Source organism: Eurypyga helias, unplaced genomic scaffold (assembly GCF_000690775.1).
Source record: "Eurypyga helias isolate BGI_N326 unplaced genomic scaffold, ASM69077v1 scaffold25993, whole genome shotgun sequence".
In the NCBI taxonomy this organism is placed as follows: Eukaryota; Metazoa; Chordata; class Aves; order Eurypygiformes; family Eurypygidae; genus Eurypyga; species Eurypyga helias.
This window is the reverse complement of record NW_010242218.1, coordinates 11,723-28,306: the sequence shown is the minus strand read 5'-3', so window position 1 is coordinate 28,306 and position 16,584 is coordinate 11,723. Positions and strand designations below refer to the sequence as shown.

Below are 16,584 nucleotides of genomic sequence, written 5' to 3'. Positions count from 1 at the left end.
GGCGGGGAGGTGGCTGGCCCCGGCGCCCCCCCTTTCGGCCGCAGCTCTCCGGCCCTGGGGAAGGCGCTGAGCCGAGGAGGAAGTTTTAGGTTTACCCGTGTGTGCGTGTAAGCGCTTTATCCCCGAAGGGGCAAAAGTGAAAATGGCCCGCTTGCAAGTGTGTTAACCAGCCCTGCTTCCTGATGGAAAACTGCTTGCTTTGCAGGTACTTATCGGGCTGCCACCATTGTTAAATCCCACGCAGTGTTGGAGAACAATGACCTGCTCCCACTTCCCCAACAGAAATCTTTTGGCAATCCCCTTTTATGAAGAAATCACTCGATATTAAAATAGAGACTTCCCTTTTTTTTCCCTTCCTTCTTAAAAGGCCTTTTTCTTCAGTGGGTCTTGAAAAGAGTCTTAGTGTTCTGCAGTTGTGACTTGTTAGGCAAGCTGCTATTTTCCACCCCCCCACCCCCCAAATATACTCCTGTCCAGTGTAAGCTTGATGCTTTCACAGTGTAGGTGGTACATGGGAGAGGAGAAGCAAGACATATGGGATAATTCGTGGGTCTGGATTTAATTTCTACTATTAAAACTCTCAAAAAAATTTGCAATGTCTCAGCAAGTGACTGGTCTAAGCTGGCTCTAGAAATGAGGTTTCATTTATGGGGAATAAGTGGATTTAGAAGCACTGCATGCAGCGCAGGGATTTGCAACTACTGCGTTGGCTTCGGTTGCCGAGTTGGGTGTGTTCCAGCCGCTTGGCAAAACCTTGCACACCCCCACTGAAGCAGAATGTTTGCTTCTGCTGAAGGCTAAACTTTATCTTAGCAGAGGCCTCGCCATATCCTGACTACAAGCTGAAGGCATACTTTCCCTGGAAAACAACAGCAGTGAATTTAGGATGCTTCCCCCCTCGTTTTTGCTTGTTTTGGGGACCAGCAGTCCCCATTATTTGAGGAATGGGCAGACACACAGTTGATAATCCACCCTGTTAATATTTAATTAATCTTGTCTGCCTATAGTATGTTTACTCGGAAGCCTGTAGGTGTAAACTGCGCTTTGCAGTTCTTCTACGCGGTGGTGACTTCAAACGCTTACGTTGCTTTGTCTGGGAAATATGCAAGAATTTGTAGGACTTGGTAGCACTGATAGTAACTTAAAACACGCGGGGGGGCAGAGGAGGCTGACTCAGACTTTCAAGTGTAAAAGCTCAGACTTGAATAAATGCATCGCTGAGTAATAAAATCTCTTCACAGCGTCTAATTCACTTATGTGTGATTAAATATGTTCACAGTGAATTATTCTCAGCGTTTCAGAAGTGAGAAGGCTTTATTTAAATCATTAGCTTTCTGGAGCTGTAAACTGAACACAAGCTTCCTACACGATTGCGTGATGGCATGCGACTGCTCATGCTACAGGTCGCTAGACTTGAGACAATTTTTTTTTTTTCAGAAATGTGAAATCAGCTTTCAAAGCAGCTATACTGCGGCTTCCTCCGGCTGAACCGAAAATCTCAGAGTCTCTCCTGAGTGCAGCAGCCTCTTTCTGCTTGTGTATAAGCACGTTTTCTAAAACGTGTATGCGTTTATACAAAATCAAACCCTGCTTTTATTCCGGATGGGTAGTGAACTCCGTCAGAGTTCTAGATCCACACGAATTTAAGGAGGCTTCTGATGTATTTTGAATGTTCAGTTGCACGTGAGGGTTATTAAAATGTGCTTCTGTTGTGGTTATATAGCAATTTCATGTGATTGCTTATGCCTACTAACCAGTTGGATTGTTTGATCAGGACATCAAGCCGATGAGGGACCAGATTGTCCGCGTGAAGAGATACGAGAAAGTTCCTCTGATCCTGGTGGGGAATAAAGTGGATCTGGAGTCGGAGAGGGAGGTCTTATCTGCAGAAGGCAGAGCCCTGGCTCAGGAGTGGGGCTGTCCCTTCATGGAGACGTCAGCCAAGAGCAAAACAATGGTGGATGAACTGTTTGCTGAGATCGTCAGGCAAATGAACTATGCCTCCCTGCCTGAAAAACAAGATCAGTGTTGTACAACTTGCATCGTCCAGTGAGAGAAATTAAGAAAAACCTCAATCATGGCCATACAGAGCAGGTTGGTGGAACAGTCATAACTAATCGAGGTGCATACGCATGCCGTTTAAGCAGATGAAGCGTGATGGGCAGTCTGAAATGAAGTGGTGTAAGCCGGAGGTAGCCTTCCTCCGAAAGAGATGGCGACCTGTGCGTTCGCTTGCGCCTGGTTACGTAAGTCAAGTGGACTTCTTGCGTTGCTTCTGTGGAGTTAGTCGGGGCATGTGGCGTTTGCTTGTGGTAATTTTACACTGAGACACGTTACGTGATCTCATCTGCACCTGTGTCGTGTCAGTGCCGTCTTTGACGTCACGTTACCCCTAATAACACTTGGTGACGTTGCAGCGGGTTTCGTTGCTCGTTGTAGTTGGCACCTGAGTTATTGTCAAGTAACAGGAGTTATCTTGGAGTTCAGCGGGATTATTGTGACCAAATTTCTCCAGTTTTGCTGAGAAGACTTTGAGCTCCTTCAAATAAAAATTCCATGCTACAGAAGCTGAATGCCCTTAGAGTACACTTCTGCCTTCCCAGCAGAGTAAGTTAAAAGGAGATCCACCCCGAGTTGTGAGGAGTGGCTGGAAGCCCATGTGTGCTAGTCAAGGATGCCTGCAAAGTGCTCTTCATCTAAAATCTCCAGAGCAGACACTGGAAAATGGCTTCCCAATGCACGACTCTTTCTATCCCTGTGACTCATAAGAGGTGTGGCAGGAGCGCAGTGCTCAGAGGGGCCTCTGCGGAGCTTCCCCTCTCTTGGGTATTGCCTTGATTATTAAGTTTTCCCGTAGGATAGCTGCTCGCGGCCCTTCACACGTGCGGTGGTCTTTTTCAGTACCGCTTTCACCGGCTGGTGTAAATGGATCTGCTCCGTCCCTGCAAGCAGCAGCCCTGCGGGGTGGTTCTGGGCTCCCCCCCGCTCTTGGCTTCCCTCATAGCCCTTGCAGGTCTAGTGTCACCGTGGGCTTTCATCCGTGTTACTGAAAAGGTGGCATCTTCATCCCTGGTATGCTCTGTGTGCAGCCAGCGGGTCTGTCAGACCTTCAGTTTTCCGTTGGACCTGTCTTGGCAAGCAACTCCATTGGGATCGAGGTGCAGGGATGAGGAAGGATTTGAAAATCCAGGGGAAGGAACTGCCCCTCTTGGCAGCTGCACTGATTGCGGCTGAGGCCCTGGCTGCCAAGGTAGCAACTCTTGCTTGAGTCAGAGGAGCTTTTTGTGTCTGAGTGACAAGAGGGGAAATAGGTTATTTACTGTAAGCTTTGGACTCTCTACCCTCTTTAATCTTGAGTGCAAGGTCAGAGAGTGAAGTCTCAAAGCGTGTCTTTGAGATTGTTATCAAGTGCTTTGTGAAAGTAAAATTTCAGCTACTCGTGACCTTAGCACTGTCATACTAAAGATAATGCGTGATGTTTTTATCTCCAATTCTGTGAAATAAGGGCAGGTTGCTGTCACCGTGTAGGAGCTGTGTGTAAGCTCAAGGTTTGCTTCCTGGGAGGTGAGCAAACTGCTTGTATTGGAGCGGAGAAAAAGGCAAATAAGTCTTTCCTTGTGCGCTAGTCCCTAACCCTTGCAGAGCCCTTGTAGTGTTACAGGAAGGAGTAAATCAAAGGAGTTGCTGGGGTTTTTAACAAAGTGCTTACAGGGTTAGCATCTTGTGCCACTTGTAGTGATGCAAAGTTTCAGCAAGTTCGGAGGCAGCCTCACAGGTAAGATGATCTGGACTTTGTGTCACGCCAAGGGTTACAGCAATGTCCTGGCTTACCGGGGGTTCATCTCGTGCGCATCGCTGCCGTCAGCTCTGACAAATCACCCCCTTTATCCATGAAATGTGTGCTTCAGAGTTGGCTGCTTCTAAGGGAGACTTCTTTGTAACCTGGCTGGCTCTGGATTTAGCGTTAAATACAGGGTTTCATCTGAAAGGTGGAACTGAGGTGTGGGGGAGGCCAGATGTTACTCCTTTGGATGCTAACATGCCTGGATTTGGTGAGTTTCCAGAGCAAAGCATGCTATTGCTTCAGAAGAAACATCTGTATTCTTCTGTCTTTGATCTCATGCAGTAGAGGATCCCTGTAATCCCGTTTTCCTCTCCTTCATTCTGCCTGGCTCTTAAGTCTAGCAGTCTTCCTTGCTTCTGGGGGGTGCTGCTTCTGCACGGTGTAATCCTGTGCCAACCAAGTCTTTCCTTCCTAAGCAGCTTGCTCTTCAGTCTGGAACTTAGACTACTCATCCTGGCTCTTCACAGGCTTCACACTCCCTATCTTTCATTCCAGCCTCACACTTTTGGGATAGTTTCTTCTTCCTGGCTCCCACTCTCCCCTTATTCTTCGAGTAGGTGTAGGATCTCATTAACTTCATGATAAGCCTTTGCTGCCTGCTGATTTCTGTCTGATGTGCTCCAGTGTAGGTGAGCTGCTGATGGTGTCTTGTGATCTCTGTCATCAGCTCTGTAATCCTTGGCTTATGGGTGACCCAGGAACAGGTGCTGCTTCTCTGCCATCAGCTTTGGCAGTGACCCTCCTAGGTAAAGTGAAACTGGGGAAGTGGAGCCAACTCTCAGAAAACCTGGCAAGTCCAAGTGGGCTTGAACTCCGTCTCTGTCCTAGCATAATCCTCATCATCTCAGAGTTCGGTGACCTGTGTCCAGGAGGAGTCTTAGGCCTGGATCAGTTCAGGATGAAGTACATAGGAACAATTCGTGTCTCTCTAGCTCTGATGGAGAAACCAATGAGAGGGTGTGGGGGGGAGTATATGGTGGTTTTATCTTCCGCTGTTTCAGTGTCAGTTTTAACTACCAGGTGCCGATACCTCTTTGGTGCTGATACCTCAACCTGTCTGTCAAATATGACATTGTGTAGGTTCTTTCATGACATTTTTGAGTAACGCTTGCTTGAGTTACTGCTCCGGTCAGCGGCCTTGGGTGAAGTGAAGGATGGAACAAAACTACATCATCAGGATAACCCATAGTTCCTTTTAAAAATGTGTGTTGTTCTTGCATCCTGTTTCCCTCCCCCTCCCCTTTCCTGCTTCTGCAGTGGTCGTCTGTCATTTCATGACTGCATTCAGAGATGTGGGATTTCCAGTAGCTGCTCTCTGCTCCTTGCTTGATCTAGTTTTTCTCTTGAATTTTCAGTATGACAGTATTTTAAATCTTCTTTAACATACGGCACCAGCGATGGTGCTGGTGCCTTAAAAGTGTTCTGTAGAGAAACTAATCAGTTTGGGAACTTTTTAATATTGGGGTGAAAGATTGCTGCTGATTTCTGCCCCCTCCATTCGTGAGTAACTGATACTAGCAAGCACTGAAGAAGTACTCTGCTCTAGGGATAAAAACTGAATGAATACTGCCTTCTGGTCTGTGTGGCTGTGCAGCACATACAAATTTATCCCACCAAACTGTCTAACATCCCCCTCTCTCCTGTGTGCTCGCAGAAGAGAATAGAGCGGTATGGATATTCTGGGGGCAAGCGAAGCCAGATAAGTGCTATATGGTGCTAATTGCAGTAACGAGGCACGAGTTAAATGGAAAGATGACGACAGATCTGAATTGGGATGTCCCTGGCCTCCGTATAATTTCAGTGATGCTGTAAGAGCATGCAGAAGAAGAAAACATCTTTGTTTTCCTCTGTTTTTACTATCCCTAGCAATTCTTTGCTGGCCACAGCACCGGATGCTGGATTTAGGTGAAGTTTTGGGATGGATCTAACTCTTGTAGCTTGAGGAGCTGCACTGTAAATGGTTTGCTCTTCTGTGCTGTAATCAAAGATAAAACACCTATTAAGCAGGTCTAATCCATCCCCATTAAAAGCAAAGTGTGGGGTTTTTTTTCTGTTTGGACAGTACAGGGACCCTCCCCACCTAAAACTCATGGACCAGCAACAGAGTGGGGGAGACACACATTCACCAGACTGTTAGCTGGGAAACAAACAGGCAAGCAGGCAAAACCGGGCTGCTCCTGTCAGTACAGGAGCACTGCTCCTGGGTTTTGGGAGTGAGCAGTTGTTGGGCAAGAAGGGGAACCCCAGCTGTGTCAGAGCACTCTGGTGACTAACTCTTGAGGGCAAATCAGCAGCTGAAAAGAAAGGTTACAGCATGAAACGTTAAGGTCCTGACTCCTGTGAAGAAGTGACTTCCAGAAGACTCGTGAAAACCAAGGATCAAGCTTCAGTGAAGCGCATGCACGTGCATGTGAAGGACAGACTAAGCTTTAACTGAGGCTTTTAGGGTACCTCTGCAGATAAATCTTACAAAGTGCCAGCAAGTGGTCAGAAATCCAAGGATGTATCAGTCACATTGGTAATGCTGTTTACATTTGTGTGCTCGACTGAGAGCAGCAGCGCACAGTTCTGTCCCTGCTGGGGTTGAGGCTGGTGAATCTAAGGGGTGTTTTTAGTAACCGAGAGGAGCTGAGTGCTGAGAACTCAGCTGTCAAAACTGAGTTCGTTGGCTCATCTACCTGTTCCCAGAACTTGTGCAAAATGCTGTTGCTTCACGTTACTGGGTGGCGCAGCGCCTCCTCACCACTGCTGCAGAGCCTAGTGTGTGTGCAGGAGAACTTAAATTTCCTGGCGCTTTCACATCCTCAGAAGCAAGTTAGTAGCCCGCAGGGGCAGCCTGCACAGTTCAGAGCAGTGGGTTGCTACCTGCATGCCTCTTCTGCTACTGGAATTAGAGGGGAACTTGAAGAACGTGGCTGTGTAAAGCAGTGCTTTGGAGCTCGCCGTGGAAAACTGGCTTTGCACGTGTATTGAATGTGGCTTTCATGAGTTGTTTTGTTTTAAATTGCAGATAAAACTCAGAGGAAACTTGCACAGATGCTGCTTTGGAGAACTTTCAGCCCAGGTTGCAGAGCTGAGCCTTGGTAAACCTGTCTCTATTACAGCACATTGCCATACATCGAAGTGCGTAAGGTCGGTGGCCTCCAGGACCCACACACCTTAGTCGGAATGCTTAGCATGTTTACCATAAGTTTAAAGATCTGTTCTTTATCTATCAGTCCTTTTATAGCTTTCTAAGTTCATATAATGGCTAATATGCAAGAGTTCATTTTTAATATTTTAATTGATTTCTTTAATCAATTTCTGAACTTGTATTTATTAAATACTTAAACTCAGTATTACCTACTCAATGCCTTTTAAAAGAAGAGAGTTTTAATGGAGAATAAATTGAGCCTTAAACAAATGGTTACTTCTGTATATTACCTCGCATCAGTGCTTCTTCCTATTTGCAGCGTTTTCTCCTACAGTGTAGCTGGTCATTCTGTGAGACTCTTTGTTTACGTGTGACAGTGTCATGAAAAGATACCGAAGGCACCTCTGTTGTATGGATGTAGTATCCCTTTTCTTGGCAAGCACAGCTGTGATACCGTGTCTGTCACTGCTCCGACTTGACAGTAGGGATTGCTCGGAATGGGATGTAAAGTCTCCAGCTGATGTTTCTTTTCTTGCAATCATGGGTTTCTTAAACTCACTTAATCAAAAATTACAGTTGTAGCGTTGACAAATGGCAGCATGCTTTTCCTTCTGCCGAGTTTCTGAACTTGCTTGTTTACAAGTAGCTTCTTTATGCCTTTGAAAAGGGATAATGTATCCTTGGAAGTGGGCTGTTTGCCTAGTCCGTCAGCTCAGCTTTGCCTGGCACACCGAGACATCTAGTAGACCTCTGCACATGTAAATCTAATGCAAATAAGATCACTTTACATTTTATAGTTCCTAATATTTGTCTTTCTGAATAATATTTTAAAGCAATATTTGTTAAAGTTTTTCTTGCACTGTCACAAATTTGCTTCTTAGATTTTTTTGTTGTTGTTTGTTTTTCCCAAGAAACAAGGTTAATATTAGAGACAAGTTGGTGTAACAAGGGGAAAAGCACCAGGTTGCAGTGATACTAACTGCGAGTGTGCTTTAAACAGCCATTGCCTTCCTTATTGTTTACCTGATCAACATTTTCTCTGAATACTTGAAAATTTTAACAATAACACAGGTATAAAGAGCAGAATGAAAATGTACAAAGAACAGATGAAACGGTTTTGTTCAGTTTTGTTAACATGTTGCATACATGAGAGCTTTTTCTAGCAGTGGTTTAAAACGTGTAATTCTTTTTTTTGCAGAAATTTTAATAACTGCAGCTCACCTACTGCACCAAAGTTCTAGGTTTTTAGGAGCCCAGCTTTAGTCATTTGAACATGCTTCTAGAAAATGTACATTTTTTTTTTCCCTGTAATAGCTAAATAACTTTGAGAAAAGCTCCAGTAAAAGCAGTGATGGATATACATGAGGTGAAGCAGTTTAAAACTCATGAATTGTATTGTGGATGATGGCATTTACACCAATAAACGATCACCGGTACAGTAGCTCAACATGAACGTGTTTTATTGGTAATACTGCAGGCTGGCTTGACAGTGTGAGTAGAAATAAAGATTCTGAGTGTTGAATTTGAATCCTGAAAAGAAGAGGACACCAGGTTTTCTGCTTGGGTATTGAAACACCTGATTTTTTTTTTTTTTTTTCCTGTGGGGTTACTTGAAATTTTTTTTTCCCCCCCCTGTTTGTACAAACTTTATAAACAGGCTGAGGCTAATACTTAGGTTTGCACTTTAATATCAGAATCAAACCAAACCTTGTATTCAAAGTAGATTTTTTTTTTTTAAGTGGTGGTTGTTGATCCTTTTTTGTAGGTTGTAAGGAAGTAATAGGAAAAATAAGAGTAATTAATGAAGATCTTGGTTTTCCTTTGTCTAAGGGGGGAAGAAGTTGGTTAGTATGAATGAGTGGTTCATTCCGGTGGGTAGTTATTCAACCAGTGTTGGTTTTCATCGACCTCAGCGTGAGAAAAAAAAAAAAAGGAAAAAAAGAAAAAAAAAAAGAGAAAAAAAACCTTTAAAAACTTGAACTAGCTTAGAGTGACAGGAGTGGGAAAACGAGAGATGGTTTCTTCAGCACACTTTGGGGGGAAAAAGGGACCAAAAGTTATTTTAGGCTTCCTTGATAGTTTGCATGTGAAGTTGCTTATTAGAGTAAGAGGCTAATAATAAAAGCAGTATGTATTGTCTTTCCTATGGCATCTGTTTAGGAGTTGTTCAAATCACTGCAGTAGGGCTCTGCAAACAGAAACGTAACCTGACGTCACGTATCTAATGTACTGTATCTTTATCAGTGATAGGCGAAATCTGGAATAACAAGTGCAAAAACGGAACAATTACCTATAATGCTTTGTAAAAAGTTTTTTTCCAGTAGAATCCATTCTTGTCATTTTGTAAGACAACCCTACAGTCCACCTGTTTGTAACTTTTTTAATAAAATAGATACCTGTATTACCAAACTGGGGTGACTGCTCTGTGTTCGATTTGCTCTTCCAGAGTGAGCTGATCCGACAAGCCGCTGGGTTTGGTTTTTCTGGGTGTTTTTAGGCACTGGTTGTACGTAGTAACCACACGTGAACGGTCATGAATGACTCCTTCTGGCTGGAAGAGCATGCCCAGCCCTCCTGGGCTGGGTGTAGCACCCCGACTGGGAGCGCTCCGAACGGAGAGGAGGGGGAGCAAGGAGCAGCCCAGGCTCCTCTGAGCTGGGGGGCCCAGTCCCGGTACACCGACCTTTACTATTGCATTGGTTACTCAAGCCACGTGTCAGTGTAAAATGTGATTTTTAAACTTCCTTCCTTTGTACCTTCAGTCCTCAGCCATGTGCTGACAGGTGGAACCACCTCACACCGCTCAGCTGACATCAGCCTTGTCTTGAAGGTGGGTTTCTGTGCTGCTTCTCCCTGTTCACGCTTCCTTCGCCGAGACGGAGGAGGAGTTTCCACCTCGGAGGAAACTGGCAAAGAAGGGCAAGCTCCAAAGTGATCTTGGATGAAAGTCTGCGTCCTGTAACCACCTGAGCAATAATATTCAATTGAATTGAGCAATAATATTGATGATTCTTCATAGTGCTCAATGCAACCAAGCTGCTTCCCCTTCCCCCTCGGGGGCTGGGGGGCGATGCACGTACAGCCGGGGCGTCCTGCGACGTGGCACCGCTGGTTTGTCACAAAGGCGCGGTACAGGGCAGTCTGGGTTGAGGGGTTCAAGGAAGCACGTAAGCTTTGTGTTTAAGGCCGTTATCTTGCAAAAGTCGTAGTGTTGAGAGTGAACTTGGCTACTCTACAGATGGTTGAGTAGCGTCTGTCGTAAAGTAGGTGCGAGAGCGTTGCGTTGCTTTGGAGCTGGGCCGGCTGTTCTCGGGGTTGTGTCGTGGGGTGTCGCAGGCAGCTTTTTCTCTGGTTTAGCAGTTCCTGCTTTAAAACTGTAGGGGCCGTGCAGGAAGCTCCCCGGTGTCCTGCTTCCCCTGTGCAGCCAGAGGACGGCTACGTCCCCCCCCGGTGCGTTCGGAGAGCAGGAGATACCCGCAGCAGGGACCAGAGGACTGGTAGCACAGGTGACACGTCAATGAGTTGCTAACGAGGGCCACGCTGGGCCTTGCAGCCTGAGGATGAACCCTCAGCGGGGACAGCCCTCGGAGGGAGCCGCGAGGTGCCCCGCGTGGGTGGAGGGTGAACCGCCGGCCGCACCTCGCGTCGAGCTGTACGCTGTTAACTGCCCGACTAGGCACGGCCGTAATTACAGCTTGAAAGTAGGTGGAAGTGTCTAGTCTTAATTAAAATGAGATACGGGCTCTAAAACAATACACGTTGACCTGTTTAGGTTCTCTCTGCTGAAGAGGCGGCGGTGCTGCGAGCTTGGTTTGCTGGTGGGCGGTCGGGTCTGGTGAGTCACCGCGCGCCTGCTCGGCAGCCGGAGGAAGCGCGTGTGCGGCTGCGGGCAAGCTCTGGCAAGAGCCGAGGTGGCCCTGTGCTCTGAAAGTGAAATAGCGCGGCTGCTTTTATCTCTGCCTGGTCAAAACGCCTGCGAGGAGCAGAGGGACTTGGAGCTGAAGATGGGCAGGTGCCTCGCTCCATCCAAGGGTCAAACCCTGCCTGCAGCGGTTTGTTGGTTCTGCTGAGGGCAGCCTTGAGCTTCGGATAGCTTGGCTGGCAGCAGCGCTACGTGTCGGTGACGAGATGGCAGGGGATGAAATGTGTTGTTCTTCACGGGAACGGTGTATTTCGTCTGGAATCAATTCGCTTCCGGTGCTCTCTCCCAAAGCTGAGGGTCTCTTCGAGTCCTTCCAAAACGTTGGGAGTGATAATTGATGGGGAAATGTCTCTCGTGTTGCAGGAACCCGCAAAAGGCTGCAAGAATTGGGCTTTTTCAGCCTGGAGAAGGGAAGGCTCCAGGGAGACCTTATAGCACCTTCCAGTGCCTGAAGGGGCTACAAGGAAGCTGGGGGGGACTTTTTACAAGCGCCTGTAGTGACAGGACAAGGGGTAACGGGTTTAAATTGAAAGGGAGGGGGTTTAGATTGGATATCAGGAAGAAGTTCTTCCTGGAGAGGGCGGGGAAGCACTGGGACAGGTTGCCCAGAGAAGCTGTGGATGCCCCATCCCTGGAAGTGTCCAAGGCCAGGCTGGATGAGGCTTTGAGCAACCTGGTCTAGTGGAAGGTGTCCCTGCCCATGGCAGGGGGGTTGGAACTGGGTGATCTTTACGGTCCCTTCCAACCTACACCATTCTGTGATTCTATGATTCCATGAAAATACTCACTGATGGGCAGCCTTTGCCCGCTGTGTTTGTTTTGTCGATGTGTCCGTGCTCCTTGGTTGGCTCCATCTGAGCGTGCCGAGCTTTCTAACAACGACTTACTTCCTCCAAATGGCATTTCCAGTGATTAGGCTGTCGTGGGATGTGAGACTGCGAGACGCCGCCGGTTACTGGGTGACCTCAATTGTTCTTGCCTCGGAAGAAAAATGGTAATCGTAGCACTTCTCTCCCGGGGGCATAATGCGGAAGACTCTTGAAAATGGGGAGGTGCTTGGGCTTATCTGGAAGCAGATGCACCAGCATTGTAGAGTCTGAACTTGGACTTCTCACGTGTAAATTAAGTGGGTGGGGTAGAACCTAAAACCCAAAGTCAAAAATTCCTCAGATTTATGAAAAGCATTAGTATCTGTCACACATTTGTGATATTATAACGTAACTGGTTCAGGCTTAGATTTCTTATGTTTCCACTAAGCGGTATAATTGATAAATGACTGCAACTCAGTAAACCAAACAGATAATCCAATTTCTGGGAAATTTCTGGCTCTTCAAGTGAATTTTCTTTTCTTTTTTCCTGCCCCTAGGCTGGCTACTTCATCCAGTTTTATGTCCATAGAAGATCTGCCTTGACATTAGATTTAAATTACCTGGTCAGCCCAGAAAAATGAAAATATATTTGCTGTTGGTGACATTCCTTAAGGGCTACTTGTGCTTTTGGGAACGGGCGGATAGGATGACTAATCATCAGCTTGGGATGCATCCTACTGCTGTAACAGACTTTAGACCCTTTTTCTTAAAAATAAAATTAATAGCGATTGTGTAATCAGCAACAGCATGCCTGCGATGGAAAACAAGGAGAAACAAACTGAATTTTCGGGAGAGCTGATTAATGTTGGAAAGGAGACCAAGCTTCCCACGGAGCATGGCTGAAGTGCTGGAGCGAGCTGCAGGCAGTGGAGGTGGAGGAGAATTTTCAAAGGCCGCGTTGGGTAAGCACTGCTGGAGGGAGGAGCGTGCGTAGTTCCTGCCTCCGTGCGTTGGGCTGCCACGTGTGGTCGCTTGAAGGCCCTTGCAGCCCCTCTCTCTGTCACCGCAGTCACGATACTAATCCCGGCACTGGTTTCCATTCAATATTCCAGCAATTAGCGCAGACTTGCCAGATGCCCGATGTCTCGTGAGCGGCTGTATTTTTGAGGAGGTTAGAAGAAAGATTTTTAGCTGCAGGGCCTGCCCAGGGTCAGACTGTGGTTAGGGGGACTCTGGAGTCCAGCTGTGCTCCTTTCCTGTTAGCCATCTCAGCTCTTCGTTGTCACACACTATCTCAGGCCAGCCGGATTGTTTCGTATTTGGGCTCAAATTAATAATTTAGACAGGTTTTATGAATGTAGCCCAAAACCTTGGGCCAGTCATGATGTAGGAATGTTCCCTGTTCTTTGAAACACGTCTCTCTCGGCTCCCGCTGCCTGCCAGAAGGCCCTGGAAGAGGGGCCATGAGGCGGGGATTACCTTTGATCACGACAGATGGATGCTGCTCTCTTGTCCTCCGCCGTCTGCTATGAGGAATGGCTTTGACACAACTTTAGCTCGGCTTTGAGCTATATACCAGGAATTTAGTGGCCCTTGGCAGGGCTGAAGTGTGATAATGGTCTTTTGAGGAAGATTAAAAGAAGGGAGTAGGGGAAGAGAGGCTACCTGTGAGGGAAATGTTCACAAAACTCAAGATCCGTATGTTGAGATGGGTCTGATCCATTGGCCTGGAGGCACCTGGAAAACACATGCATTTCTTTGCCTAGATGTAATCAAGGCTTACTCAACCAGAGCTGCTTGTCTTGGGCCAAGAGGGAAACCACATCTGTCATGAAAATAAGCAATATAGCTCCTTAGGACTCTATCCTTTCCACTAGGATTCAATCTTGTCACCCAGCATTGCGGACTGAACTCGGCAGCTTCCTCAGACTTGGCCTTTGGCCATAGGATCCTTCCTGATGATGCTCAGCAAAGGTATTCCCTATCCTGGACTTTAATTCCCTTCTGAAGAGCTGCTGCTGCTTCTAGCCTCGTAACCCTGTCGCTGGAGCTGCGTGAGCAGACGAGCAAGACGCTGCCCACTGGTCAGTCAGATTGCTGCGCTGTGGTACAGGGGGTCTGTGATTGTTTTTCCCTTGGGGCACCATCTCAGAAAGATCTGCACGTGACTCGTGGAGAGCCTTAGGGAGAGGGTCGATAGGTTTGAATTCCTGAGGACAGAGAGCCTGGGCATCCAGAGACCTCATCGCAGGACTGCCGGACTACAGGTAAACCTACAATACTTCTGTCCCGTTGGCGTGGGGATGTGCAGGTGGACCAGGAAGAGTTTATGCCTGAAAGAAATTAAGGACAGCGTGTGCAAGTCCTGTGCTTTGTACTACTGCACGGATGCAGGGAGATGCACCCAGAAATGACCCAATGCTAAGAGATGGCTGAGTCTTCGGGGGCATCAGCACTCCGTTGGCTGCGTACAGTCTTTCTGTACAAGTGGCTTTCTCGTGTCTTCAGAGTGATCTGTTTGCATGAAACATCACGGAGTGCTTTTTCTATCGCTGTGCCAACCACAGGATGCAACTGGCCTGTTAAAAATGAGAGAATGTGTTCTGCGTAACGCCAGACTCACGCTCTCCTTTAGTTTCTTGTATAGCCTGTGCTATCATTTGCGTTTGCTTCCAGCAAACCGCCTTCTTCAGTGCCTGGTAATAGCTTTTACATAGCATATAAAATCTGAAAAGAGAGGGAAAGTCAACAATCCACGTCCACGCACGGTGTTGTTGCTTCTCCCTGCAATGGGAATTGTCACCTGCGCTTGTCGCTGGGCGCGAGCACCACGAGAGGGAGCTGGGAAGCAAAGCTTTGTCCTGGCTCTGCCTTCGGAGCAGGGCTGTGCTCTGTCCCTGGAAATCAAACGTGCTTCTGCACAGGCTGGAAACAAGAGAAATGGAATTAAATCTGTACTTCAGGACTTCGGTAGCATGGTGTCCTAGGGCTTCCAGTAAAGTCTGGACCTATGCCTGGATCATCCCTAACAGCCGTGTGTTGGAGTCGTCCCTCGCTTTTCCAGCCTGCTCCTCAATTTCTACCACCTCATAGTTTAAAGGACTTTCCTAGGATCTACCTCAGCTCTTCCCTGCAATTTCTTTGTTTTCCCCAGCAATTTTTCCAGCAACTTTTTTTTCCAACAACGGGTTTAAATTGAAAATGGGGAGGTTTAGATTAGATATCAGGAAGAAGTTCTTCCCGGAGAGGGTGGGGAGGCACTGGGACAGGTTGCCCAGAGAAGCTGTGGGTGCCCCCTCCCTGGAAGTGTTCAAGGCCAGGCTGGATGAGGCTTTGAGCAACCTGGTCTAGTGGAAGGTGTCCCTGCCCATGGCAGGGGGGTTGGAACTGGATGGACTTTAAGGTACCTTCCAACCCCAACCGTTCTCTGATTCTATGAACTTCTTTGTACCTTGGGACCACGGCCAATCCATCCTCTTGGAATGGTCCTGCATGTCTTGGGAGACAATTGTTGTTCCCTCTATCTTCTCTTTTTGAGCCAAAATCAGTTCTTTCAGGCCTTGTTTTATTGAAAATGCCTTTTTTAGGGGGATATATCATTAAAAAAATGGTAAATCAACTAGTACGAAAGCCAGGACCCCAGCTCAGTAAAATAAATCCTTTTGGTGTAGCAGCATGAACATTGTAGGTACCCTACTGTGGAGAGAAACTCCCTGTTTTGCAGTATTGGTGCCGTGCCTTGGAGTTCTTAACCCGCGGGCTGCGGCTGTGCAGGAGGTGAATGCGGATGTTCTCCCAGCAGCTCTGGCTGAGGAAGAGGAGGTCTAATGTCAATGTATGGGAGGCCACCAAGGACCAAAGTCCACCCCGGTGAGTCCCTGTCTCTGAAGGCTGCCGATAGCAAATGTTTCAGGTGTGGAAGACAGGACGAGCGCTTCTCCTCCTCAGCAGTGAGCTGGGTACAGGTTCTTGCCTCAAGGTCCATGGTGTTTAAAATCCCCTGGCAGATGGCTGTTCCATGACTATCTATCTGTCTGCTTTTCCTTTCCTCTTAGCGGAATTTGAAGACGAGCATGACAAAGCACAGGGTCACAGACCCTGGTTCAAGGCAATACCATCCAGGCTCATGTGGGGTTGGATGCACTCAGCGGACTGACGTCCTCCCTGGCAGAGCTGGTGTAATACAGGATGGTGGTAGCGGCGTCTGGTGTATTAAAAACCAAGGTCTGAGCAAAGAGCCCTGAAGTAGTATGCGCTCCGACATGCTGCTGCTCAGACCTTGCTGTGCTCCGGTGCTGCTGCTCAGGGTCTCCACCCTGCCTGCCTGTACCGCTGTGCTCGTCCTTCACCTTTTCCATGCTTTCCTGCACAGTTTTAATGTTGTTCCTTGCCCCTGTGGACAAGGATATACGCACCCAGCTGGAGGTCGGCACTGACTCGGGCTGGCAGCCAGGATTGCCCCCTCCTGGGGTGCTGGTGCTCCCCCATGTGTGATGCTCCAGCTGGCCCCAGAGTCACCTCCAGAAGAAGGAAGGGTGGGTGGGGGTAAAATAGGTCTCACCTGCTGAGGTGGTGTATCTCCTCTGCTCTCAGCGACAATCCCAGTGTCCCAGGTCACATTTCTTCTGGCTGCCCCTTACTCCTGCCCCAGAAAGAGTCCCCGTTTACCTGTGCTGGTGCTCCCCCATGTGTGATGCTCCAGCTGGCCCCAGAGTCACCTCCAGAAGAAGGAAGGGTGGGTGGGGGTAAAATAGGTCTCACCTGCTGAGGTGGTGTATCTCCTCTGCTCTCAGCGACAATCCCAGTGTCCCAGGTCACATTTCTTCTGGCTGCCCCTTACTCCTGCCCCAGAAAGAGTCCCCGTTTACCTTGCTTG

At 47.7% G+C, this 16,584-nt stretch overlaps 1 protein-coding gene across 1 annotated transcript; it reads left to right on the top strand.

Moving 5' to 3' along the window:
- Positions 1 to 1,774: 1,774 nt before the first annotated feature.
- Positions 1,775 to 8,588, top strand: RAP2C (RAP2C, member of RAS oncogene family; the record flags this gene model as incomplete). The annotated part of the gene is made up of 2 exons (XM_010149021.1): positions 1,775 to 2,094; positions 6,855 to 8,588. A coding segment is annotated over one exon (279 nt), but the record flags the coding sequence as incomplete, so codon positions are not given.
- Between the last annotated feature and the right edge of the window lie 7,996 nt (positions 8,589 to 16,584).